Raw genomic sequence first — 27,579 nt, forward strand, 5'->3', positions numbered from 1 at the left:
AGCCGAGCGGCCCCTGCGGACGCGCGGCGCGGGGCAGCACGTGCGCTGCCGGTGGGGGAGGGGCTAACGGCTTCTCGCCGCCGCGCGGCCGTTGGGCTCCGGGGCGGCGCGTGCGTGAGCGCGCGTGGTGGGGGGGGAGGGGGCGGGCGATGGTGGGAGCCGTTACCCGCCCCGGCAGGGCCGGGGCCGCGCGCCGCCCCCTCCCCCACGTGGCCAGTCGGGCGGAGCGGGCGGCGGCGGCGCAGCCCGGCGGAGTAGTGACCCACCGCCCCTCTGCCCCCGCCGCCAGTTACTACCGGCCCGCCAGCTCCTTCTCCGCCCCTCGGCCTCTAGGCCCTGCCTGGGGGGTGGGGGGAGCTCCGCGCTGAGGCCCGCCCCCCCTCCCCGCCCCTCCGGCGCGGCACCCCGGCGGCGGCGGCGGCGGCGACTATGCGGAGATGGCCGTCCAGACCCGAGGCAGGAACAAAGAGTCGCCGCCGCTCAAGCCCGGGCACCAGCAGCACCAGTCGCCGGGCGCCAGCCCCAGGAGCGGCCGCGGGCACCGGCCGCACTCGCCCGGCAGGCAGGGGGCCAGCGCTATGCGGAAGGGAGGCGGCGGCGGCCGGCGGGGAGGCCGGGGCGACCCCCAGAGACCTTGCAAGGAGGGGCCGGCGGCTGAGGGGGCGCGGGACGCGCTGGGCCGCGGGCCCCTGGGGCTTCTGCGCTTCTGCGGAGACTGGTTGCGAGGTGAGGCGGCGGTGCGGGGAGGGAGTCGCCCCCGCCCCCGGGTCGGCCCCCTTGTGCGGCCCCTCTGCCCCGGCTCGCGCGGGGGCCAGCGCTTCCCCGCGGGGGAAGTGGGATGGGGCTTGATCTCGCCTCCCTCCCCTCTTTCCGGGTGTTTCCCTGAGCGCGCGGGTGTGTGTAGCACTGCTCGGCACAGGCGAGCCGCGAAAGCCCCAATCGCACGGGGCGGCTTTTAACTACCGCCTTGGAAACGGGAAGCTCGGGACGTCCCTCCCCTGGAGAGAGGTCCCGGGGCGGGCGGGGTGGAGAGGAGCAGCTCCGTATGGGAGCGGGCACCCCCTTCCCCTTCGCAGCATCTCCCCTCTGGAGCGGCGGCAGGAGGGTCCTGTGTGCGCTGCGTGGGGCAGCAGTCGGCGGCTGGTTGCTCTCCCCGTGCCTGTCCTCTAGCCTGTTACAGCTGGAGGGCATAAAAGAGGCTGACAGGACCCACGCTGATATCAGCGAGAACTGGGGGTACGGGGAAGGAAAAGGGCTTTTTATCATTTTTGTGTCCTTTGGGGGGGGGAGAGAAAAGGAAAAACGTGCCCTAAGTTGTCTTAGCAGTCTCATCATATTGACTAGCTCTGCTGTCTCTGTTGGCATTATTTGCCTATTTCTTGACTGTGCTTTGATGAAGGGATGGAGAGTTGTTTATTCTCAAAAGAGTCTGACTTTTTGTTTGTACGAATCTATCCATAACATGGGTATGTTTTTCTTTATGTACATACTTACTTTTGTACACTTTATGTACACATTTTCTTTTGACAGATTATTTTGTAAAAGATGTTTCAGAAATAAAAAAGCTGATTGTGTAGTCACCTTAGCAGTCTATTTGTGTTGTTTAAAGCTTGTACGTGTAATTACTAACTTGCTGTATGAAGTTTCTTTCTGCAGTTTTGAAGCCTGGTCAAGATTTTTACAGAAAACTAATGCTGCAGAGTTTGAACAGATTTCCTTTTAGAGAGGCTGTTCTTAACAGATGCTTAAAAATTTGTTTTCTTTTAACAGTGTTTGTTGAAGACAAAAAGGCCTTCATATTAAAAGCTGATAGCAGGATATGGCTCACACTTATTTCGGGTAAGTAGAAGGGATGTGTTGGGGAAAAACCTGTTCTTTTCACCTTTCTCGGTCTGAAGTCATAAACTGTATCAAAATATACTTAGAAATATAATTTAAAAAAGAGTGTAGCTCATATTGTAAAGAGAGAAGAAATAACTTCCTACTTGGTAATTTTTTTAAAGCTGTTATTACAGGAGTTGATGATGTGCCAGGACATTTGTAGGAAAATGAATGTCTAGATGAGGTCTATGGATCTCTAATTCTAGTCAGTCAGTAACTTCTAGAAAAGACACTGAATAGCAGCTGTTATTCAGTAATGTAATCACAACAGCTTGTTTTGTAAGGATTATTGGTGGAAGAGGATATAACAATGGGGATGTAAATTCAAATGTCATTATCCTTGGGAATATTTGGGAGTAAATAATAAAATTGCTAATGGCCACACTATCGAAAAAAGCATCTATAACTTTTGCAAAAGTAAGTACAAAATGTGTCCCTAAAGTTAACAAATGTTAAATAATAGCATATTTAGCAGATTCATAATTAGATATACTCTTAAAGTTATTATATAAAAACACTGTCAATGTATTCCAGATATGCTGGAAGTATTAATGACACTGCCAGGAGTTCATTTTGCCAAAGGGAATTTTTTCAGTTTGATGAATTACATTGCAAAGTTGTAGCAGAGAAATAATTCTTAGATTACAAACTAACTGATGAATAAACTGTTCATGAATTGCTTTGTTTACCTCTGTTTATGCTGCTTCTCTTAGACTAGTAGTTATTTAAATGACACAAAAACATAGTCAAAAAAGACCAAATGATCAAAAATTAAATACTTTTCTATGATTGAACTTTGAGAGCAGATTGGGCAGACAGCCTTATAATTTCTGGAGTTTACATTTGGATGTGAAAACTCAATAACCAATTGAATGCTTCAGGGAGCTATTTACAATTTTTAGTAGCAAAGCTATTGCAAATAGTAAACTATGTAATTATGAAATATACTAAATATTAAATAGTAGTTTTGGTAACTTTTAGTGATGGTTGGATTTCTGTTTTGTTGTTTTGTTTAAGCTTTCAAGTCCAGGCTTTCAAAATACAGAGGCTCCCACAGTTGGAGTAAATTTTGTTGTAGTGTTTGGTGGGTTTTTTTGTTTGTTTTCTTTTCTAGAAATTAACTCCAATTTAGGCACTACAATAAAGTTACAGGATTTTCAAGAACATTCTTATACAATACTTTGACTTATTCTGATGTTTTCTTATGACCATTGAATTGAGGCCTAGTTCTTGAAGACATCCTTTCCAGAATCTCACAATGAAATATTTTGAGTAAGCTGCAAAAGTAGTCAATCCTTACACTTTCTTCATTGTTACCAGTCCTACTGTATTCCTGCGTAGTCACTTTTGAGCCTTGCAAAGTATTAAGCAGTTTCTAGCATGTTTCACATAGTGTTGCATTACAGTATCTCAGCATTTGTTCTCTTTATGAATAAGTTCCGTATGTTAGGTCTTTTTAAGAATGGCTTCTCTTTTTGGTATTTAATTTCCAAAACTAGAATGCTTCTTGTATGCCATTCACATTGCCTTTCTTAGAACAGAACACAGGCAAAAATAGAAAATCTGAAGAGTCAAAGATCAGATTTTACTCAACAGCCCTAGTTTGTACAAATTTGATTGCATGCTTCTGTTGGGTGAGAAAATATCATTTGCAAATTCAAGTACATAGTGGTTGTATGAATCTATGTAGCATCAGGACTCTATAGTGTTTCTCTCCTTCCCGCTTCTTCCCTTCCTTCCCCCACTAAGAAGATTAAGGGGGTCAGAGGATGGTAATTTAAGAGAGCTGTTCCACATGTTTTCCTTCAGAAACTAGCTTACTATGAGTCTGGATACAGCCTGTTAAAGTTGACTGTAGATCTGTACTTGTAGTATGAATCTGTGAATGGTGCATGTTGTCTCTTGAAATGTACATAATTACATGAATTGTTCTGTGATTACAAAAGGTTTTCTTTATATATTTGCAATAAAGAGTGATATTGTGAAGTTGATTAGAAATGTGTATGAAATTCTTCTGAATCTGCCTGAAGGTATTTATACTTAATTCACTGACTTTAAATAAAACATTTGCAGAAGTGAAAAATCAGATTTAAATAAATTATTTTCCTTATGAAATAAGTGACACCTTTGAATTTGGATTGTAATTTCAGTATAAATATATAATTTAATTGCAACATAAATATACTGTGTGTCTTGATTTGATGCCTCCTGAATTTGAGATCATGAAAAGTACTAGTTGTTAATGTGCATCATGTCCTTGCTGTATATACTTTCCTAACATGTAATCTGTCTTGAATTTGATTTTTTTTTTTGTAGTTGGGATGTGTTTATGTGTGTGTGGGGAAAAAAAAATATATATATATATATATATATATTTCTGCATCTAATCTTATTGGGAAGATAATATTGAAAATTTTACTGAGAAATAAAATAATGCATTATTGTGCTTTTGTCTGTTAATGTCAGATTCAATAAGTAATAGTTAAGAAAAGGAATGAACTGTTCTGTTTCTGTCCACACAGTTACTCTGAAACAAGTTTGTGTACTAAATATGGATTATTACATTGCTGATATAGCTAATGTGCTTGCCTGGAATTCCATACATCATGTCTGCTCTACTGAAAAAACTATTTGCAGCTTCTCCATGAGAATTGATGTAGTTGTCCTTAATGTAAAACAACTGCAGCTCACTGAAACTTTAAATGGGAGGTATACCAAGCAATCCTCAGTGATATTTTTTCAAGAAAGTATGTGTAAAAATGTAAAGTTTTCAATATAAGGTTGTGGAATTCATTCTCTAACTGAAATTCAGGCCTCTATTTGAGAAAACTGCTTCAGTGACCAAAATGAAGCTGAAAAACTTCTAAGGAATTTTCAAAGTGGTAGTGTGTAAACTCAACTACTATATGAAATATGTAACTTTAAGTAAATGTTTTCCTTTTAGTCATATAAGCAGGTAGTCTAGACTCATTTATTCCCTTTATGTGATACTTTTTTGTTTTTCACCCCTGATGGTTCAGTTCACGTATCTTTATATACAAAGCTCTAATTGAGTTTCTCAATTGAGATTCATAAATGTAGCTTGTTGCATTGTCAACTGCAATGACAATGATAACAGGTACTGCCATTGGTGACAGCAGCAACAGTTCCTGCCTCTGTGTCAGAGGTACATATTTTGGGGGAGTGTATGGCTGGAAAGTAAGTGTATGTTCTTCTTTCAACATAAATTTAGTCTTCTTGCAAAGGTGTTTTCTTTCTATTGTTCCTGCTGCTTGCCAGAAGCGGACCACCATACACATGTAATGCATACACATTATGAACATAGGCACATTTGCTAACCCTCTGACTGTCTCTTGTGTCAGTATGCAAGTGTTTTACTTGTAATAAATGGATGTGCACACAACCTGACCCCTTCTGTGGTGTACAGACAAAGGAGCTGTGCCCTCGGGCCTGTGTGCTGTTGAAGGCTTGTGAAGATTAGCACCATGGAGAGGGACATGATGCTCAGCACCTTTCTGGCTCTGGGTGGGCATGAGCAAGAAGGGTTGTTGTCCTCTCAGCTTTCTCTCCACTCCGTATAGCCTCTGCAACTAAGATGACCCTTCACTAACCACATATACTTTCTTGGATTGAAGGCAACCAGTCTACCTGACTTTCCTATGGCAGAGAACCACTGTGTGTCTAGAGAGCAACCAAGACTCCTGCAGTCTAGGAGGAGCACCATGATCCCTCTATCTTTAATGCTTACCCTTGATTCCTCACTCTTGCTGGGTTTGCATCCAGAATGTGAGCTCTAGATACCTTGTGAATGGTGCCCAAGCAAGATGGAGTGGCTCCTGCTCTCTGTGTATCTTGTCATGCTCAAGAAGTCAGAGACCTAGGCTGTTTACCCACAGCTTTATCATCATCTGTCATTTCTGTTCCCTCTTCAAATTACCTCACTCATTCTTTACCGCAGTGATCAGTGACAACAGTACAAATGGTCTCAGAATGGACAAATGGTGTGTTATTATCTAGTGGTTCCACCATTTTTAGGAATTAGATAATAGTCTCAATTAGATTTGTGTTGGCATCCTAAAAATATGCTGTGTATAACTTATAATTGCTTATAACACAGTCTTGTTTCTTGATACCTGAAATAGATTGGTTAGATTGTGATGGATCTATTTGAGTGATGCAGGGTACAGGTGAGACCATCACCTGTTGCTTAATGCCATCAGCATAACTTTAGATGTTCTGAGAGTTGGCCAAAAAAGTTAATTCAGGTGTTCCTTTATCTTTGCTTCTTTTGAGACTGAGTACCTTCTGTGCACTAAGCCCAGTTTCTGAAGCAGTACTGTAATTGCTTTAAAAAACATGATTTCATGTACTATGGTTTAACTATTTAAGTAACTTTTTGCACTTTTTGTTTTCTTTACAGCTGCTTTTGCAGGAGTGCTACATTGGTAAGATTATATTTATTGCTTGAGAGTAATATGATATTTTAAAATAATAAAAATGTCATTTTGACTTTTACCTAGACAGGCTATGGGGATTATTTATCTTCAGATCTTTCCTCTCAAAACCAAATTGTCATCTCTAAGATCAATAATTCTGTTCCTGTGAAGCTGACCTAAAAGTTTTCCTAAGCCTGTTCAGCCAAGAGTGAAGCTTCCTTTCCAGGTGGAAAACATTGCCTAGCTATCTGAGTTCAGGTGCATTTCTACTAGCAGACCTTTTACCCTTGAGCTGATTTTGAGGGTCCAGGGTTAAATCCTTTCAGCTTTCTCCTACATTCTGATTATTTACATTCTGCTTTAATTTCTTAGTTTAGCATCATGTTTCCTTCCATCTTGTCAGAGAAGACTGGCAAATATTTTGTGTGCAGAAGAGTGTCCTTTCAACTACTTCTTGTCAGCATAATCCTTGTGTTTTGGGTTCCATTCCCATCCTCACCCTCTGTTTTTGTAGTAAAGACCTGGAGTAGAATGGCTTCTACAGTGATTTTCCCCCAGCTGTGCTTGCAGAGATAAAAAGTAACAGATCCTGCTACTCTGGTTTTGTTTTCTATCTGAAAAAGAACTAACAATTGTTGTGGCCTGTTTCTTGCAAATTCTTGCCCAGAAGCAGAGACATGTGCACTGTTCTATTTCCTTCTTTTTCCATGCTTTTCAGAGATAAAGCTCAGAATTTGCGAATAATTAAGGAGGCAAAACTTGCATTTTGGGGGGCTTTTTATTTTTTCATAGCTGCATCTTTATTTAAATTTTGATGGTAAGCACATATATTTACAGTTGCAGATAACTGCATTATAATACAAGTCAGGAAAAACTTTTATGGAAAAAACATGCAGTACATACATGTGCGCTGTAGTATTTCCACCTGTTGTTATTCTGTCCTTCTTTTCATTTGCCCTTGTTTTTGTTTGAATTTTCTTTCCTGCGGTATAGACTTGTTAGTTTTAGTAGCATTAAAGTTTTGATTGTTAAGTCGCTGCACTTAAGTTAAAATGCATTAAAAAGTTTTATAACTAATTATATAATAGGATTTAATAGATGGTCTGTGGTTTCATGTTTTTTTTCCAGTTAAGTAGTCTGAATAGAGGAGAATGTTCTTACGAGTAAGAGTAAATTAAAATATCAGTTTGTAAGTAGACTTTAGGTCTTCAGTGAAATTTTGCAGGATATTTTTTGGTATGTATGACATAGTACAGGTTCTGAAACTCTTTATTCATTTTTAATTATTAGGTTTTTTTTCTTTAACAGGTGTCATATAACAACTCTTTTTGAAAATGACCGTCATTTTTCTCACCTGTCAACGCTAGAAAGAGAAATGGCTTTTCGCACCGAAATGGTTAGATTATCTTTTAACAAAAACTCAGTGATTGGAAAAGTTCTGTCCATAATCTTGTGATCGTGGACCTTCCAAAATTTCATAATACTTTATATGTAATTAATATATTGATATTTCACAACTAACTTTCATTACACTTTCACCTATAGAGCATTTGTGTGTCTTATAGTTCGTGTGAATGTATCTCTTCAAATAATTTGCTTAAAATATAATTTAAAAATACGATTCTAGAGGACCTAAAATCCAAAACTGCAAATACCCTGTAACATGCTTTCAGTCACAGCCATGTTATGCAGCAGTTCTTTAAAAATCACTTTTTCATTAATAAATTTTTGCAACTTTTGTTTATCTTGAGAATTGTGCAATGCTATGCTAGTGCTACCTGCCAAAATGAGAGATTTTAAGATGCACTTATGAGACAAGGTAGAAGGAAGCCCACCTTTGCTTTTTTCAATGGTACTAGTAGAAAATATTTGGAAAACTGCATAGTAATCTTGAATAATTTTGTCCTATTTTGTTATAATACAAAATTGCATTTAAAAATGAAGCCCATCTATGGCAGTTCATGAAGCAGAAGTGACCTCTTTAATCCTAAATAATAATTCTGCACTTCTGTAGGGTCTTTATTATTCCTACTTCAAGACCATTATTGAGGCACCATCGTTTTGGAATGGAGTACGGGCAATTATGAATGACAGACTAACTGAATATCCTTTAGTGATTAACACTTTACAGAGGTTCAATCTTTACCCGGAGGTAAGCCATGTTTTGAAAAGTATACCTTCTGAGAAGTCTTTGGTTTCTTTAAATTTGATTATAAGTTTGTAAGAAATGTTATTCTGGAAAGTGTGGCTCTATTACTTCACACGCTGATCAACCGCTATGGATAGTTACCATTCTGAGACTTCAGGTATGTCCAATCAAATATGAATGCTCTCTGCATCTTAATAATTCATGCCCTAAAGTTGCAGTCTAATTCTGTATTTCTCTGTCTGTCTTTTTTTGTTCTTTTCACTGAAAGCAGGTAAGTTGCTGACATTGTGCACTTCAGGAAATATGACACATGAAGTATCAATAGTATATGGCATAGGCATGTGAATAATGTCTGTAATGATGCAGGTACTGAGAGCTTATTTTGGCTGGCATTTTGTGTAGGACAATGAACTAACGAATCATCACCGTTCACTGGCCCTAAAATCCATGAATGGTTATTGTTTACTTAGTATATTCCAGAAGAAATTTCTCTTTCAAAGACTAACTATTATTGTTTTGTTTGGTGTTGGACTTGTTACCTGGTTAAATTAAGTTCTTATTCTGTTTTTGACACTAAAAAAGAGCTTCTCCTAGTACAGAAACATTTGTTTTTCTCCCTCTTATGGTTGTGAAATGTGGTGGTGCACACACTTTTGCCTGTGTGTCTCAAGCATTTTGAAAAGGGGAACCTCCTTTGGTTAATCTACTTCGGTGAAACTCCATGTGTCAGTAATAACTTAGTTTTTGAGGAACCGCAGAATAATAATGTCTGTAATTGCTAGTTACTGGCATTTATACTCATTCCCCTGTTCTGATGGAGCAGAGCTGCTTCCAGGAATTACATGTTTAAGAGTTCTCTGTATGCATATTATACAACTTGCATATAGTAGTTTCATTTGCTTCTTAATTCTTTGCTCTGGAATGGCTAAATGGTACAGACTACTGCTTCTTTGTTATCCCCTTTTTGGTTTTTTGTATGCAAAAGAGATTGGAGCTCAATTTTAGAAATGTAACCTTAGGAACAACTGCCTTATTTGAATAATATGAAGTTATTTTCTTTAGCTAAAAAGAAAATGTATTGACTTCAACTACAGTCTGACTTGCAAAAATCAAAGGTACCTGATCAAATGAACTTGCTCTAACTGAATTATTAGTAGCAAAATTAAAGATGCCTGAGTAAACTGGATGATGAAATCAAAACAAGAGCAACCATGCAATGGCTGACATTCTGTAAGAATATTAAGTAGATTACTGTGCAGAAAGTGTAGGCTTGTCTGTTCATTCGGAGTTCTCTAGCATCTTATTGGCTCATAGAACTTTGTGATAATATATGAATTCATTCATTATTTCTGTGCCTCTGTGGGCACACAAAGCAAACAAATATTCTCCTCTACTCCTTTCAGCCATTTGCTGCATGATGTCTAGCCTTCCTGTAAATAGTATTTTAAAAGGTGTTTCTTGAGTGCTGTTGTTTCTACATAACTGCATCTATAGAATTTGTCAATAGGTACAACATGACATCTGAAATATGTTCTCCAAATTTTTTGTACTTTCGTTTTACTGTAATTATAATGGGCCTGTGTGCTGGGAAGATGCTTGTGGATTTCTTTGCTTTGTTGGCAATGAAGTATTTCCTTTGATGCCTAGTATCCAGTCATATTTTTTATGAAAGTTTTTCATTTCCTATTTAATATTTAGGAGCTCTCCAGCCTTTTCAGCCCAATACTAGCATTAAGACTGAATTTGAATAAAAATTTTTGTTTGTTTAATGGAGTTCAAAATTAATTGCATCAAAAATAGCTTTGAAATCCAGATATTAAACAGGATGCAGAAGCCATTAAGAAAAATAGAACAGGTCCTAGATGGACAGTTGGTGCTAGCCTTGAAACCTCCAAAAAAAACCCCAACAAACAGCAATCCTTAGCAGTCATGGACTACGTGGTCTGTGTAAATTAAAAATATACAGCAGAAAAAAAAAATTTCAAAAGGCACAAGCCAGTCTTTGTACTTACACAATATTACAGTGCCAATAAAATCTTGATTTTTCTAGGTGTTTGCTGCATAGTCAGGTTGTTCCATTAGTTGTGTTGCTGTTTTGGTTTGTGGTCTCTGATGTAAAGTGGCAGAGAGAGAATGTGTTAATTTCATGCTAATAAGCAGTTTGCTATTTGGCTGTTCACCTTTACAAAACAGTTGATATATTTGTATGTGGCCATGCTGATGAAAATTTGAGTTGGGCTGAAGAATGTTCCAAATACCCATATGTCTTCGGTGCTTACTCAAAGGTAACTAGTAAAAGAGACTGACTTTTCTAAATATTCTTTCACAGCAAAGGATTGGCCTACAGAGGATCTCCTGGATCTGCAAAATAGTCTGTTCTGTGTTTTGTACTTGCTGCTTCTTATCCAACACAGGACAGTAGAAACTTCAAAAAAGCTATTGTCTTCTAATTTACATAGCAATTTTGTACTACTGATTTGCTTTAACTTTTCTTCCCGTGTTAACTGTTCGAGTAAAGTAGCTTTTGGCAAAAATATTTCTTTGCTTTGTATGAAGTACATAATCAGGTAGCTTTTTTTTAGAGAGTATTCACATGTGATAATGTCTGCAGGAGATGTTAGCACTAGTGGCATGAAAAGGTTAAGTTGATAAATCAAGTAGAATTTTTTTTATGTGGCATTGTTTCAGCCAGAATGCTTTATGTGTTTAGGGCAATGTCAGTTTCAGGGCTAGTCATGCAGATACACTAGACAGATGTCTCCAACCTGCCATACGCATTCCATTGGTAGCTTACAAATCGCACTCAGTTGATTAGAGGAAGGATCTAAAATTGGTTCCCCCGTCCTATTGTTGCTTACCTGGAGAAGCATCAAAAATCTGGTTCATGTATGCATACATGCATAGTCAGAAATGCCTGGCACAAATATTCAGGAAGCTTTCAGGAGTTCAAGACAGTGTACTTTGTAGGACACAGTATTGAGGCAGGGAGTCTGGGTCTAGAAAGAAAGGTGTAGTTACTTTTTGAGAATATAAGGTTTGACTTTTACCCATAGCTGAAGAGTTATAAGGGTTGGAGCCCTAGTTTGAAGAAAGAATAAATCGTAGAATCACAGACCAGCTGAGGCTGGAAGGAACCTCTGTAGATCAACTAGTCCCACCCCTCTGCTCAAAGCAGGGAGAACTAGAGCAGGTTGCTCAGGGCTGTGTCCAGTTTGGTTTTAAATGTCTGCAAGGATGGAGACCCCACAATGTCTCTGGACAACCTGTTCCAGTGTTTGACCACTCTCACAGTAAAAATTTTTTCTTATTTGTAAATGGAATTTCCTGTATTTCAATTTGTGCTCACTGCCTCTTGTCCTGTCACTGGGTGCCACTGAAAAGAGTCTGGCTGCATCTTCTTTACTCCATCTATGTCCTTCTTTTCTTGGAGAGCCGAGAACTGGACACAGCACTCTGGATGCGGTCTCGCCAGTGCTGGATAGCGGGAAGGATCACCTCTCACAACCTGCTGGTGACAATCTTCCTAATGCAGCCCAGGATGCTCTTGCCCTTCTTTACAGCAAGTACGCATTGCTGGCGCATATTCAACTTGTTGTCCACCAGAATGCTTAGGTCCTTTTCTGCAAAGCTACATTCCAGCTGGTCAGCCCCTAATCTGTTCTGGTACATAGGGTTATTCCTCCCCAGGTGCTGAACTTTACATTTCTCTTCATGTGATTCCTGTTGGCCCATTTCTCCAGCCTGTTGAGGTCCCTTTGAATGACAGCACAACCATCAACCACTCCTTCTGTTCTTTTTATATTCTGCAGACTTGCTGATGGTGCACTCTATCCTATCATCCAGATTAGTAATAAAGATGTTAAACAGTATTGGCACCAGTATTGACCCCTAGGGTACTCCACTAGTGACTGGCCTCTAGCTGGACTTTGTGCCACTGATCACAACCTTTCAAGCCAGTTCAGCCCATTTGCAAACCACCTCACTGCCTACTTATCTACTTTGTATTTCAGCAGTTTGTCTATGAGGATGTTTTAGGACACAGGTTGAAAGCCTTGCTAAAAGTCAAGATAAACAACATCCCCTGCTGTCCCTTGTCCACCAAGCCAGTTATCACAGAAGGCTATCATATTGGTCAGGCATGATCTACCCTTTGTAAATCTGTGCTGACTACTCCCAATCACCCTTTTTGTTCTTAGTGTGTTTGGAAATGGTTTCCAGGAGCATTTACTCCATCAGATTCTTGGAGATCAGGGTGACTGGCCTATAGTTCCCTGGATTTCATTCTCGCCCTTTTTGAAGATAAAAGTGACATAAAGACTTTTATTAATCATATGGGGAAAGAAGAGAAGGAATCATCCTTCCTGTATGTGTGTGTTCTGTGACACAGGGCTGGGGCAGCTGTTGCTGCAGTGGTGAAACACATTATCAGACTGATAACCCCTGGGTTACAACTTTCAAAACAGCTTAACTAGGATGGCTGCCTTACTCATTTATGAGGTCTAGTTTTTCTATATGTAAAATACTGATGTCTTCTGTGTCAAATTTTGAGATTTGTTTGTTATTATAATAACATTAATACCTTTGAATGGAAAATGGAAGTGCTGTTTTATGTTACGTTTGAAGCCCTTTCTAATATATATTTAAATTTAACCTATCAAAGTTAATCTGACTCGAGATCCTAAAGATTGATCCATTAATATTCTTGTCAGGTCAAGAACTTCTTAATTGGTTTTAATCTAATTAGGCTATCTGTCCTCTGTCAACAAAATCTAGAATTTTAACCTCCAGTATACAAAAATGGGTCAATGGGGAACCTTCCATAGAATACTGAAATATACCAGTTTTTCCAAATACTTCAGCTTGATGGTTGAATTGATTCCTATTCTAGAGCAGGCATAATTTTACTCTCTTAGTCAGTAGTTGGTCTGTGTTGGGTGCCTTTAGTGAATTGTGTTCAACAATGCTTAGTTGTTTAGATAAATTTTAAGTTTGAAAAAAAATCTTGGATGAGGTCCAGTTGTCATGAAATGTTACCTAATCTCAAAGTTCCTTTTTAGAAACTTCAAATCCTGTTTTCCACATAGGTGGTCCTTGCGAGCTGGTACCGCATATATACTACTGTTATGGATTTCCTGGGTGTTCCAACAAAGATATGCTGGACAGTAAACAGAGGGACAGGGCTTAGCCCTGTTGAAAGCTGTGAGGGTGAGTTGTGTTTTGGTCTAGTTTCTTCCTGGAAGCATGTAATTGTGGCTTTACATATTTCAGAAGGAATAAATATTCCTATGTCTTTATCACTACTTGCTTTAATTTTGCTAAGCCTGTGTTTCTGGCAGTTGAACAATGTATGTGAGAAGCACAGAAGAAGATACTTCTAAGAATGTTGGGGTGAAAATGTGGGCTTTGCCTATTAGATAGCTCCTCATATTTGGGTTGAACTCCTGTACTGCACTTCTAATCTTTATAGATGAAGTCTGAGCCTTCATAGTCTTGGGCTGCTATAAAGAGCAAAGTGTCACTAAATATAATTGAAGGTCATTGGAGATTTATTAAATTTTTGTAGATTCTGTAGAATCTCCTATACATTTTGGAATCTTACATTTCAAATTCTTACCCTCTGTATTTCCTCCCCAAACCAGAACTTGGGGGGGGGGAGGGGAAGAAAGGGAAAACATGAGGCTCCCTTTTGAAGGATATCTTTTGTAGTGAGTCTGCTGGGAGAATCCTCCTAATATTCAGCCTAAGAATTTCAACCTTATATCATGATTCTGATGTCAAAACTTGGATGTTGCCACTTCTTTGCATTTTTTTCCATACTTAAAATAGTGCTTGTCACTATTTGCAAATGTTTTGCAAAATATTGGCTTGTCGAGTAAGTTTTATGTGATAAAAGTACCTTGCACAGAAACACCATTGTGTTGTTTTACAGTCAGTTATAGCTAAATGATAAAAGATAGTTTGTGAAGCTGTTTCATTTTGTCACTTAAAATGTCTTCAAGTGGTGACATGTTAATATTTTTCCATTGCATAAAGGCTATAAGAACTTTCCTTAGCACTTGAATCATTCACTTTCTCTAATTTTGTCAGAAGCAATAATAGTGGATAAATTGTAACTTATCTTTCCTGTTTGGGGGGAGGAGGAGAGGAAGAACTTTCTCAAGGCTTCCATGTTTGGTGGGCATATTGTCTTCTTACTTTAGAGAACTGTCCTCCTGTATTTTCAGCAATAATGAATAATCATTTCTGCAGACTGGACTGTGAGGTTTTGCTAAATCCTCTGTAGTGAATATGGCTTTTTATGCTGTATAGCTGTAATGATTAGAACCAGGAGGGTTTAAAAAATAACAGGAAAGAGAAGAATAACAGGCATGTGAACATAGAAGTGTTTGTGAATAAATGAATTGAAAGCCTTGCATTATTGGAAGAACTCTCGGCTCCTAATGAAACAAAGCAAAGAACATTTGTGGTACAGTGATATATATAAAGATGGCTTTACTCCTGCAAAGAGGTTAGGAAGTTAGAGTATAGGGAGTACGACCCCTTTTTAAAAAAACTCTATGGAGTCAAAATGTGGTCTTTGGAGAATGTTCTTAAAGTCATGCTTATCCCTTAAATACATTGTGGGTTTTTTTTAAAGTTAATGCTTTTCTCTTGGTTTGTGCTGACTGCTCAAATGCTGTCTCCTCTCTCCACTCCCTTTTTTAGGAGTGTAGTCCTCTGATTTAATCCCGCCAATAATCTTGGTGACACTTACCTTTTTTGCTTTTCTGTTTCTGTAGTATATTATAGCAGTATGCTGTGCGCCATATTATGCTCACTTGGTTGTGGTTTATAAACAATATAATGTTTCATATATTTTGGCAATATGTGTTAACTGTTTGTTTGTTTGTTTGTTAGGGCTGGGGGACCCTGCTTCCTTTTATGTTTCTGTGATTTTTCTTTTGAATGGATTAATGATGTCACTGTTCTTCATATATGGCACATACCTGAGGTAAGACAGTTGTGACTGAGTTAAAACTGAGTTATTTAATTGGTACTAGTTGCCTGTTTTTATAGTAAAATTTAAAAAAGTGAGTAATAAAATGTTTTGATGGGATGTTGTTTGTTTGTACAGTAGTAGTGTTTTTTATTACCACATATATTGTCACTAAATACTACTGGGACAGAGAAGCTTGTTGATTAAAACTAATGATGTTATGAAAAGTTGTGGAAAATTTCAGTGAAGTGGGTATCTTACTGACACCACTGAGTTGTGCATGAAACTAGATACTATCCGGTTTTTAAATAGCTTTTGATATGATGTGCTCTTAAAATTTTTAGTGCAACACATTTGTAAATAAAGTTTGAATGATGCTGTACTTACAACCAAAATTAGAGTTTTGATGGTGCTTTGCCTGAAGTCATATTGCATTTCTTTCATTTTTAACTTAACTGACAAGGAAAAATATTTTAAGATAATGCATTTTTTTGCAGGCATTTGTATACACTTCTCTTCTTCTGTGAATTTCTGTTTTCAGTATCTGTCCTTAAATTTCAGGAACCATAATACACTTTCATATGAAAATAGGCTCCGCATTCAGCAGAAAAACAGAAGTGGAAAGACTTTTACAATTTTATTTTCATATGCCAGTTGTGCAAAAATGAAAAATCGTGCTACATTTTCCTCTAAGAAATGTGAATTTTTTCCCCCCTCATTCCTTGACTTCACTCTCTTGTGTTCTGTTCCTGCTCTCTCTGAAGCATGTGCTGTTTCTAAAGAGTGCTGAAAGTTCAAATAAGGAATAGTGCAGGGCAGGAACTGAATGTGACAGTGAAAAGAGGAAGTTGCCAATTGAAACTATCAGGCATTTGGGGATAAAGTGTATATGTTTGTGTTTCTTGATATATGAAATGAATGCCTCATGTTCTGGGGAAGTAAATAAACTTTGAATGTTAGTATCATTAACTTGTCATGTTTCTCTTAAGGGAGATGTATAGAAATCAACATTTCATACTAATGTCATTGAAAAGTCAGTATTGTCTTAACTTCTCAGTACTGTGAGTTGGGCCGTGTTGAATGTAAGTATTAGTCTTATAAATAAATATCAAGTGTTGAAAGTAATTTAATTTTAAATACAAATGATCTGCAGTGTAGGTAGTCAGGATGATTAGAATATAAATGCAGTTCTTTCAAGGTGTAAGCCGCTAGCTATCTGGGGTTACAAAAAATGACTGACTACACAGTTTCCTGCAAGTAGTTTTATGATGTTGTTTATTTATTCTGAAGAAAGTCATAATTGGATACCAGATATAGATGACTGCTTAGTTGTTATGACAGTTCCAAGGCTCCTCTTAGTTGAGGAATGGCAGGATAATTAGGCTTTTCCATAAGGTGGGAAAAATAAAAGAACCAAATACACCATTCTGGAGCAATCCAATTCTAATACATTGAAGTAGGTAATCTCATGAATGGTGGCAAATCTCCTTCCTAAAGCTGTTTTGTTTCTGCTATGCCTTTTGAAGGGCTTTTTCATAGCCTGACTTATTTGATCATGGGAGACCATCCTCTAATATTCCATCTAACATTTTAGCCCTGAATTTGTTGGCAGCAATCATCTCTAGCATACATAATTGTTTTTCCTTAGTTTTTCTCACCATATGTATTCATGGAGTGTATGCTTTATTTCTATTTCAGCCTTTGCTTACTGTTAGTCTCCTCACAACTTTGACTAGTGATGGAATGTGAGAGGACTGTGGAAGACCACTTAGTTACCTTAGTTTTCCAAGCTAGCCTGTGTTTGCGCCTCTGTGCTCACTGTACTCTATAGTGAGCTTGATCAAGGAGTTAAGCTAGCGGAAAGCTAGTTGCTTTTGTAGGATTAATTTTTTGCTGTTTAGCTTCCTTAGCTTCCAGTGTCGCACAAGGTTAGAAGATTACCAGACATGGAAGTGTATGGTCAAGGATAAGAAGGGGAGCAGAACCATCCTTTCAACAATAGCTGGTGTTGAATTGGCTTAGCTGTAATGTGAAACTAAAACTTTTGTTTATGCAAGGCACTTGGGAATCTTCTTGTGTGATGCAAATTAGTTTCAAGCTCTGGAACATTCTGATAACTGAAGTACATAGAAAGATAATTGAAGCAGTATGGTGAGAACTCATCCTTTTTTATGGACAAAGGAATGGCATTTGGATGATAAGTGCTTTATGAAAGTCTAAGGGTTTTTTTTTCTTATTTTTTTTCTCCTCAGTCCCTCTATTCTTGTAGTCAAGGGAGTGAGAGACAGAATACTTAAGCTGCTTGTCAAATACTGCATCCCAAGGAACTGCCAGTAGATTTTCCGTATCTCTTCTAGACAGTACTTTTTAAATATTGTTTCTTGCATATTAATCAATAATAATATCTTATAACCATTCCCAAGATAGAGTTTTTTTAGGCATAAGTTTATTGTACCTGGGGAGTCAAAATACTTGTTCTTTTATTATTCCAGAGCTGATGCTACCAGACAAAGTATAACTGTTCAGGTCAGCTACAGTTCTTTAATACAGAGTAGTCTAAAATAAGATTTAATAAATAATTAGTAGGCTCATAAACATGGGGGATTTAGCTTCCAGCTGAAGGACTTTTTAAAAAAATTTATAAAACTTAGTTGTGCATATACTTCACTAGTTGTAATATGGTACAAGAATTTCAACAGGAAGAGTTATCATTTATATTTTATATGGTGTAGAGTGGCTTAACTACTGTATCTCCTACATGTTAGCATTGCACTGTCAGCAAATAGTGATTCTAGCTCAATCTTACCTGTACCCCTCCCTGAAATATGCTATGTGTATTTTCCTCTTCTGGGAAATGATGCTGACAAGCATCCCTATTTTTGCCCACAGATTTTCTGATCTTTTCTCATGTGGTAAAATACTGATGCCTTGCAGAGGCCAGTATCTCTAAGGCATTCACAATACAATTAAGACCTGGTATGCTAGACTTTAAGATTTTATCAGAATGTTAACCTTTAGCATAATCCTTGAATATTTTGTGAGTGTGTGTGTGTGTGCATGTGTAAATTTTTAGTTTGCTCTAAGACTTAATATTAGGAACATTCTTTTAATCATTCTAGGTTTCAGGGTTGATGCTTTTAGTATTAGTGGAATTAAAGGTTTTGTGTTATGTGCAAGAATGCACTTTCCCTGGAGACTGTTCTAGCACTCAGCTGGTATCTTTAATCCTCAGATATTGTACCCAGAAATCACTGATACTGTTTGACCTGTGTATTAGTGATGGGTGAAGGATCTGAAAGGATTTGAGGGTTTTTTAAAATCTAACAGCTGACTGATATTTTTGTTTAGTAGCAAAAATGGTATTTTGGGTCAAATTTATCTTTTTATTTACAATTTTACCTTTCATGCACATTGCTATGGAACAAACAATTACACAGATCAACAGTAACAACTTGAAAACTAATAAGCTATTTACTTCCCTAGGTCTGGCCCCCGTTTTTGTTTTCTGACTAACTGTGCATTGAAACGCTCAGAAAAATGAAGATTACTTACAATTAATTAGTTAGAATAATAAGAATTATGTCTCAGCTGAGACAGATTTAAGAAAGTAATTCTAATACATAAAGTCATACACTGCTAATAAACAGCATCTTTTTATTGATCTGAAATTCACAAAAGTAGAGATGTTAGATAAATGCCTGGAGAAGAGAGTACAAAGGAAGGAATAGTTTCTTTTTAGATGCAAGTTTCGGAATTTTTTTTTTCAGTTCTTAAGACTTCTGAAAGTGTGTCTTGTTACCTGTAGGTTCTTTTATCATCAGACTCTTAAAGGACTTAGGGGAACTCAGGACCACCTCTAAAAGCCTCTTTTTAAAAAAAACAACAACAACAACAACAAAAAAAACCTCTCTTCATTAACCTGACATTTTGGGGAATGTGTTATATCCTGTATTAAAACCTGAGTTCAGTGTTTATAGAATGTCATCATTTTTCTAGGTGAGTGTTAACCTTTTAACAGTAGACTCTTCATCAATTTTTTATTTACATGACCATCCTGTTTACTTTTTTATCAACTTAAACTAGAATTTTTAAAACGAAGCCAAGATGTAGACCATTTGTTAGAAATAATAAAGCCCTAAGGCAAATACAATTCTGAATACAAAAATGCAGTAGCAACCTAGTAACTGAAAAATACATTGTGGAGTACTTCAGCAGTCAGTAGTGTTATCGCGCTCTTTCTCTCTCCTTCTCTCTCTTTTTAAATCAAATTATTTTAGCTATGTAAGAAATGTATTTATAATAACCATGCTGGCTTTCATTCTCCTAACTTTAGAATAGTATTTTGCTTATTAAATGAACACCATAGCTAAAGGATGTTGTTTCTTTTAATCAGCTTCTGAATAATGGAGTGGTAAACATTTTTCCACTAAGACACAGACATCCTAATGCTATGGTGTTATGTGAGAGGGCAATGCTGTTATATGTCTGTGTTGTCATCCTCCTCCACAAATTAAATCTTACATATTACGGGTAATACACACTCTTCCTGTATTATTTTAAACTGAGTGCTTCTATACTAAACTGTATCATAAAACATCAGGCTAACACTCTTCTGCTCTAGCACTGTTTATTTTTGGTTAGTTTTTTTTTTTTTTTCCCAAGTGACTGTAGATTAGGATTTTGCAAGTTCCATAGTATCAGTTTAACTGTTTGGATGAAGTTAAAATTTAGCTGGCCTTATTCTTGTTTTAGGTTTGCCCCTTAATCGTCTTCCATTATTGATGTTGTGTACAGAATTTTATATGGTATTTCCTTTGAAATAAAAAAACAGAAATTTGGTGTTTTTTAATACAACACTCAAGTAACAACAACAACAACAACAAATCTTCATCTGACAACAAATATTCTCCAAGTTTCTCTTATCGTTCTTTCAGCCTGTTGGGGATTGGTATGAAAAAGCTGATTTACAGATTTCAGATGTTGTCTTGGGGAAAACAGCTTTTCCAAAACTAAATCCTTAGACATGTCTTTTATTCCTCTTTTCTAAACCAAGACAATTCAATTCAATTCGTGTCATTCATTTGTGAGCTGTATATGGGCATGTTCCCCAAATTATATACCATAAAGTGCTTTATTTTGCTGCTTTACACTATATTTACATCACTTTAGTATTATAGCAGCATTAGAATTGACTAATGCATGATTTATTTGTTTCACTTTGTGAATGTCTCAAAGTATTTGGTGTTGATGCAGCCTGACTTCACTTTGGGATTACAAAGGCGCTTGACACACAAACTTTTCTTGTCTGTGGGCATTTCAGACTAACACATTAATGTATTAAAAGGCTAATTGCTTTCATTACTTCATTAGCAGAAAGCTTGTGCCCTCTCATATAAAAGACTAAACGTATTTTTATGCCTTTTACGGAGGCCAGTAACTTTTAGGTAAGCCTCTCCAGATCCTAACAGACTTCTATTTGTGCACCAGCATAATGACTATCACTGAAAATGTTAATACTTTTTTTTGCAAACTGATAGTCAAGTAAGGAATAACAATATTGCTAAACAAAACCAGCAATTACTGGACTGCATTGATGCCAGTGGAATGGATTAGTAGAAAGCTGTATTGATTTTAATGGAGTAAGACTGGACTTTTAAGATGTCAAAAAGTTCAGTTTAGTATTACTTCTTTTTTTTTTAGCTGATGATATTCATATAGTTTTAAATACGTTTGTTTGTCCCTTAACAAGATATTCAATGATCCATACCTTTTGATATGTTGAGATGCCTGGTATACTTGAGCAAGTCCAGCGAAGGGCCACAAAGATGATTAGGGGACTGGAGCCTCTCTCTTATGAGGAAAGGCTGAGAGAGCTGGGCCTGTTTAGCTTGGAGAAGAGAAGGCTGAGAGGAGATCTTATCAACGTGTACAAGTATCTGAAGGGAGGGTGTCGAGAGGATGGGACCAGACTCTTTTCAGTGGTGCCGAGTGACAGGACGCGAGGCAATGGGCACAAACTGAAACACAGGCACTTCCATCTGAACATGAGGAAAAACTTTTTCACTGTGAGGATGACAGAGCACTGGAACAGGTTGCCCCGAGAGGTGGTGGAGTCTCCTTCTCTGGAGATATTCAAAACGCGCCTGGATGCAATCCTGTGCAATGTGCTCTAGGTGACCCTGCTTGAGCAGGGGGGTTGGACTAGATGATCTCCAGAGGTCCCTTCCAACCTCAGCAATTCTGTGATTCTGTGATTCTGTGTTTTGGTTGAGCTTTGCAAAATGGACACTGCGGTATCAGAAATTTGCTTTAGTACGTGGGAGGAACAATGATACTATTTTAAACTTAATTATTTGATAATGTATATACAGTCATATATTTTTCATTCCTTCCTTTCCTTCCTTTAAAATATTAGTGTTAAGTATACCATAGTTTCTCTTTTGAATAGTATGTAATAATACTCACTTTAGGTCACATCATATGGGATGCAGCACAAAACTTGATATTATACAGTGAATACACAATTGCATTGTACTGTGATTCTGATGTTACCATTGAATTTTATTTCCATGGTGTTATTTTGGCATAGAGCTGGAAAACAGTGAATTAGTCTCTTCTGTTCTTCTGTTGGGCAAATCTAAAATCAGCAAGAATTTGTTCAAGTAAAATGTGCATATTGCAAAATGGTCTCTAACATGCAAATCTGGCAATATGTGTTATCGGCAGAGTTTGGGTTTTTCTGTCTTCAAATTTAAAATGCAACATCCATTGCAAGTATGCGTTGTAAACAGGAAATATAAAGCAGTGCACTTGTAAGGAGTTTATTTACAAATTTGAAATTTATGTTCCTTGTAGGCAGCAAAAATCAGTGAGATTAATACTAGACTGTTGGCTATAGTAAGTCAGAAGTTTATTTTACTGTTACTTAATTTGTTAATTGGAATGTTTGAGTTTACCATCTCTGAGAACTGATGGTTTATTTTCAGAGTACATAACATCAAAAATTATAAAAAGCTACAATATATCAAGTATAAAAAGCCTAAAGCCTGGAAGATCAGTGTAGAGGAGTAAGGGCACATTCTTGTTAACCACCATAACAGCTTTTGAAAAAAGGTAAGGTAGCAGAATATTGCTTGGTTAAAGCCAAGAATGTTCTGTAAGGGAAAGAGACCTGAAGAAAGGCTGCTACTTTTCCATTTCCCCCCCTCCAGTTTTTCTGACCATTGCTATTCAAAGTCTGCAGTGAAAGGGACAGCATCTTTCTTAAGAGCTTAGGCAGAGCTTAGAACTATATGTGAAATAGAGACCTACCAAAAACAGCAGGGAAAGGAAGAATTAAGAAAAAGTAGGTGTTGGGAAGGGTAGTGAGGAGGATGCAGTACCAGGACCAGCAGGAACAGATGAAGGATACATTTTTTCTGGAGGGATAAGTGAGAAGCACAGGAAGCAGAATGCTAGGGCAAGACTCAGCAGTCTGGGGGTCTGCATGAGAGGAATACGATGGCTGAGACTTGCTACTGGATGTGATTATGGCTTTACAGCTTTTCATGTAGTTTAGGACTATGCAGCTCCCTTCAGGCCATCTCCATTCCCATATTGCTAATCTGGAAAGGTGTATGTGGGGAAGCTTAGGGGTGACAGTGTCACCAGTTTGTAGGCTCAGAAGCAGAGGGGTGGTACAAGAGCTCTCTTCTCCTTTCCTTAATGAGTAGAAATGAGAGCACCCTCCAATATAGGCATGCTCTCGAATGGACAAGAAGTGCATCAGATTAATGAGGCAGTATGTGGCAGACACAGTTAGGATACAGCACTGCGAAGAGTTGGTATTTTACTTGTTTGTGCAGTGAGGCTGGGGAGGAAATCCTAGTTCAGTTGCATGGACAGTATAGGGAACAGGAGCAATATCTGTTATAGCCTTCTGACAAGAAGCAGGGGTACAAGATGCTGTGGAAGCGCTGATCCAGTGTTCAAGGGCAGGTTTTAAGGAACAGAGCAGCTGCTAACAGCAATTATATTGCTGTGTTCTAATACACAGTAATGATTTGGTAATGCAGTCGCTTAGTAATAGTGCACTTGTTTGCAGAGAAATTTCTTTGGCTTTATATCCCAGAACATGGATAACTACAAATCTAGTCAAACAAAATGGGAACCATATCTAGTGCTGTTTTGAGGTGGGAAGAATTTAAGTGCTATTTTTCTTAGTGTAGACTCCAATGTACTAATTAGTTGACAGGTAAACTTGATCAGTTTAGAAACCCATAAAAATCCTGAAGTTGAAGGTTAAAAAACCCTTGTGCTAATGTCACAGTGCTTCATATAAGAATTAAATTATATCTTACACTGACTATGTTACATGAACTCATGTTTAAATATGTTTTTGAGTTTGCCCGATTTGATTACCCTATCATAGTCTTTGGTTCAGACCAAAATTTGCAAAGATGCCCAAACTTTGGATGATTAAACATGCATCTTGTAAGGTCTCCTGCTCAACAGCTTAGGGAAGAAATATCCCATTTCTGTTGCCTGGCATTAAAAAAAAAAAAAAATGCTTGGCACTTCTCAAATCCAAGCTGTAAGTACATCAAAATGAAGGCCATAACAAGTAGGGATCACTGCTGTTGCTGATGTAATGATCAAAACGAAAGTCTCTGACAGTGTAGTAACCATTTTGCTAGTTGTTTCTGTTGGAATTTTGAAATGTTCTGCAGAAAGGAGCTGAAACATGAGGAATGGTGTGTTCTGAAACAAGCACTAGTTGACTAGCTAGTTCATATATTTGTTTTACACCCTGGATTACTTTCCCTTGATGCATGAATAATATTTTTTTCCCCTATAAACTTCAGTGAGATTCTAGCCACAGAATCTAACTTAACTGTATGTAGCCACGTTTCTGAAGCAGTACTGGCTATTACGAGATTCTGCTGTACTTATTTTTCATGTTCTTTTCACAGTGGGAGCCGTCTAGGAGGCCTGGTTACTGTGATATGTTACTTTTTCAACCATGGAGAGGTAAGTCTTGTCTTTTTTTTTTTTTGATTAGGCTAGGTGTCACTTCATTAGAGATAGTGACATTGCTTGTCTATTTTGGGGTTAATTTAAAGGGTTAATAAGAAAGGAATAAGGTATTACCAAAAGTAGAGTAGTAGTGACTTGAAAATTTATAGCACTGTCTAATGTGTCATCTTAAATACAAAAATGAAATTCAGAAGGAAAACATCTGTATCTAACATGTCTGTTTGGGGCACCTTCCAGAGTAAATCCCATACCTGAGCTCTGATATAATTTGTCTTGACTAATTCTTTAAGGAGAGATAGTATAGAAGAAATACTGAAACCTAAGAGAAAATTAGTGTTATCTAGCCTAACTTGATCAATTAACTAATTATCTTCTGCTAAACCTTGACTGGTAGTGTTCTTATTGTTTACCAGCAGAATGCTAGCAAATTTATTGAAACCCTTTAATAAGTCAAATTAAGTATGCTTTTATAGAATGTAATTTTGTTTCCTTGAAACCTATATTTTAGAGAGAAGAAATAGTGAGGGGAGGAAATGTATTCCAGTGTGTTTTTGAGATTGAAATCTTAGCACAGTGGCTTCAAGTTTCAAAACATCAAAAACTTTCATTTCTGTCCCCATTCCAGGCATAACTGGACTAGATGTACCATATGAACAAACTTCAAAAATGGAGGAGGTTTTCTCTAGATTACTATACATTATATCAGAAATTCATGAATATTTGAAAAAAGGTTGTAGTACTCTTCTCAAATGCTATACTGATATTTACTATACTCTTGATAAGATACATAGAATTTAGAAACTACATACATATATACAGTAGTCTAATGCTAAACATTTTTAGGAAGCTGTTTGAATCAGGGAAAAAAAACCCTGCTGCCTAACATGTCCTCCTCTGCCCCCAGCCAATGCTGTTCTTGTCACTGTTTTTGTATGCCCTTGGGCAATATTTCTGCTTTTATTTTTTAAAAACACGCATTTTATTTTATTTAAAATATAGTTGAACTGTAAAGCTTGTTGTCTAGAAGGAAATGAGATACCCTATGATTTTGTTAAGAGTTAAATCTCCTTTTTGTTTTCTTAGTTTACTGAGCTGAACTTTATAGAGGTCTCTGAGTAGTAACAAAATGTAGCTGTACCTAATAGAATGAAAGATTCTTTTACTTATGATGAGCTTTGATGGTTTTCTTCTAAAACAAGAATCTTGTTGGTGAAATAGCTATTATATTTTTAAGTTTCATTTGAAATGTTTTGCTCTGAATATTCTTTGTGCGGAGTTTTTGTCTAGGGTATTAAGTGCCTGGAAGAAGTCAGATAAATATTAGTGTTTCTAAACTTTTTTTCATGCTGTAAGTGCTTACAGAGTTTTGCATGGGTTTCCATTCTTACTAATACTCTTCTGGAAGTGAATTCAATATTTTTATCCTTTGCCAGGAGATACTGATATAGTACGTGTTGTTTTGATGAATCTGTGAAGGTGATAAACTGTAACTTTAGAAAGGAACAAGCTGGAAGTGTCAAAGATAGTGGTAGCAATATTGAAAAGAAGCATTTACTTCACTGTGGTACAGTCAGCTCTCCATTATATGGATGACTGGACCTGGGGGAGAAAACACAGATAATGTGGATATTTGGGACAATGGCATAGACATTACACCTGCATGGCTGTATGCACACCTAGTCTGGGGTTTATGTGGAGGTTGAGTATTGTGACTGATTGAGTCTCATCTGCGTAGTTTGGATTTCTGGAGAGGAAGGAGGGCTTACTTGCAAAGATTGAGTGTGAGATCTCAGCTGGCTCTTTGTATTTCTACTACACCTAATCAGATAACTCTTTGAGAATTTGATATGCTTTTTGGTCTGTGGGAATCACTTTGTATGTGATTCATCAGTACCCACTGTGGAGCTAGACCAATTCCTAAAAAATTGCTTTCCTTACCAGAAAGGATAGTACTGAGCTATAAGAGTCAACTTGGTTTGCAAGTCTTGTTAGCTCAGATTCCATGCCACATAAAAGTGGCTAACCTGGAGTTTAGCTGGTGATCCCTAAGGCAGTATGTTTTTATTTGTGCTATGCTTGTGCTATTATGTTTTAATGATGCCAAACCCAAACAGATCTTACGTATTTATACCTGTAATAAAGTTAGCTTACATCCTTGATAAACTATCCACTGATGATTTAGTATTACATTCCAAATATAGAAAAATAACATGGGTTACATTAGTCAATATACTGTTAAGGTGATGCTTCCTTTTTATGGTTGTACATCCTCACCATTTCTTTCCCCTTTTTTTTCCTCCTCTGCTATCAAAGATTTGGTAAATCAAATGTTGCTATATCCTTGAAAAATAACAAACATAATCATGATTATTCTAAAACAGTGTAGTCTTTTTGTTAATAAAAATTTTTAAGTAATAGTCTTTCAATCAGCTGAAGGTTACATGTTACTTTTTATATCAATGAAAAGTTTATTTTAATGGCTATCAGGATGCAAATGTTACAGAGAGAATCCTGTTAGACTCTAAGGTTTATGTTTGATGAATGTGACTGTCTTCTATCCTTTGCATTTATTTTACACTATTAATTTAACATATTTGTAAAATAGCAAGATGATAAGCAATGAATGTTTTAATACTGCTTCTCATGACTTCTTTGGTGAAGCAACACTTTAAAAATGTTTCTAGTATTATAGGATCAAAGTAGAAGGGATATCTATTCACTGAGTTCAATCCCTGCTATCTCAGCATCTCATACTATCAACTTTCATAAATTCATCACAATCCATATTTGAATGAATTATGTTTTTGTACTGTAGTAGTGAAGAACTTTCTTGTGATTTTTTTTAGCCTGAATCTATTGATGTCCATTCCAAACCGATTTGTTTGTATGTCAAAGTTGACCTCTACTAGAAACATTTTATTTTCCTTCCACAATGCTTATATCACAGAATACTTACTGACACAATTTTATCCCCTGTCAGCCTTCACGTAAGTTGTTTGAATAAGCCAAACCCTTCCACGTTTCCACTCTTGAGATAGGATTTCCATTACACAGTTCTTTTACCAGGCCTCCGCTGCACCTCTTCTAGTTGATCTTCCTTGAAATTTGTAAACAGAATTGCC

General features: G+C 37.6%; 1 protein-coding gene across 1 annotated transcript in view; it reads left to right on the forward strand.

The window, feature by feature from the left end:
* Positions 1–399: 399 nt before the first annotated feature.
* The window catches only part of DPY19L1 (dpy-19 like C-mannosyltransferase 1), a 53,029-nt gene continuing 25,849 nt past the window's right edge, over positions 400–27,579 (forward strand). The window contains exons 1-8 of the mRNA XM_067291266.1: positions 400–726; positions 1,771–1,839; positions 6,302–6,326; positions 7,626–7,713; positions 8,332–8,469; positions 13,551–13,671; positions 15,364–15,457; positions 24,394–24,451. Coding sequence (XP_067147367.1) covers positions 438–726; positions 1,771–1,839; positions 6,302–6,326; positions 7,626–7,713; positions 8,332–8,469; positions 13,551–13,671; positions 15,364–15,457; positions 24,394–24,451 — 882 coding nt within the window. The 5' untranslated portion in view covers positions 400–437. The remainder of the gene's footprint in view (positions 727–1,770; positions 1,840–6,301; positions 6,327–7,625; positions 7,714–8,331; positions 8,470–13,550; positions 13,672–15,363; positions 15,458–24,393; positions 24,452–27,579) is intronic.

The sequence above is a fragment of the Apteryx mantelli genome, chromosome 2 (genome assembly GCF_036417845.1).
Source record: "Apteryx mantelli isolate bAptMan1 chromosome 2, bAptMan1.hap1, whole genome shotgun sequence".
In the NCBI taxonomy this organism is placed as follows: Eukaryota; Metazoa; Chordata; class Aves; order Apterygiformes; family Apterygidae; genus Apteryx; species Apteryx mantelli.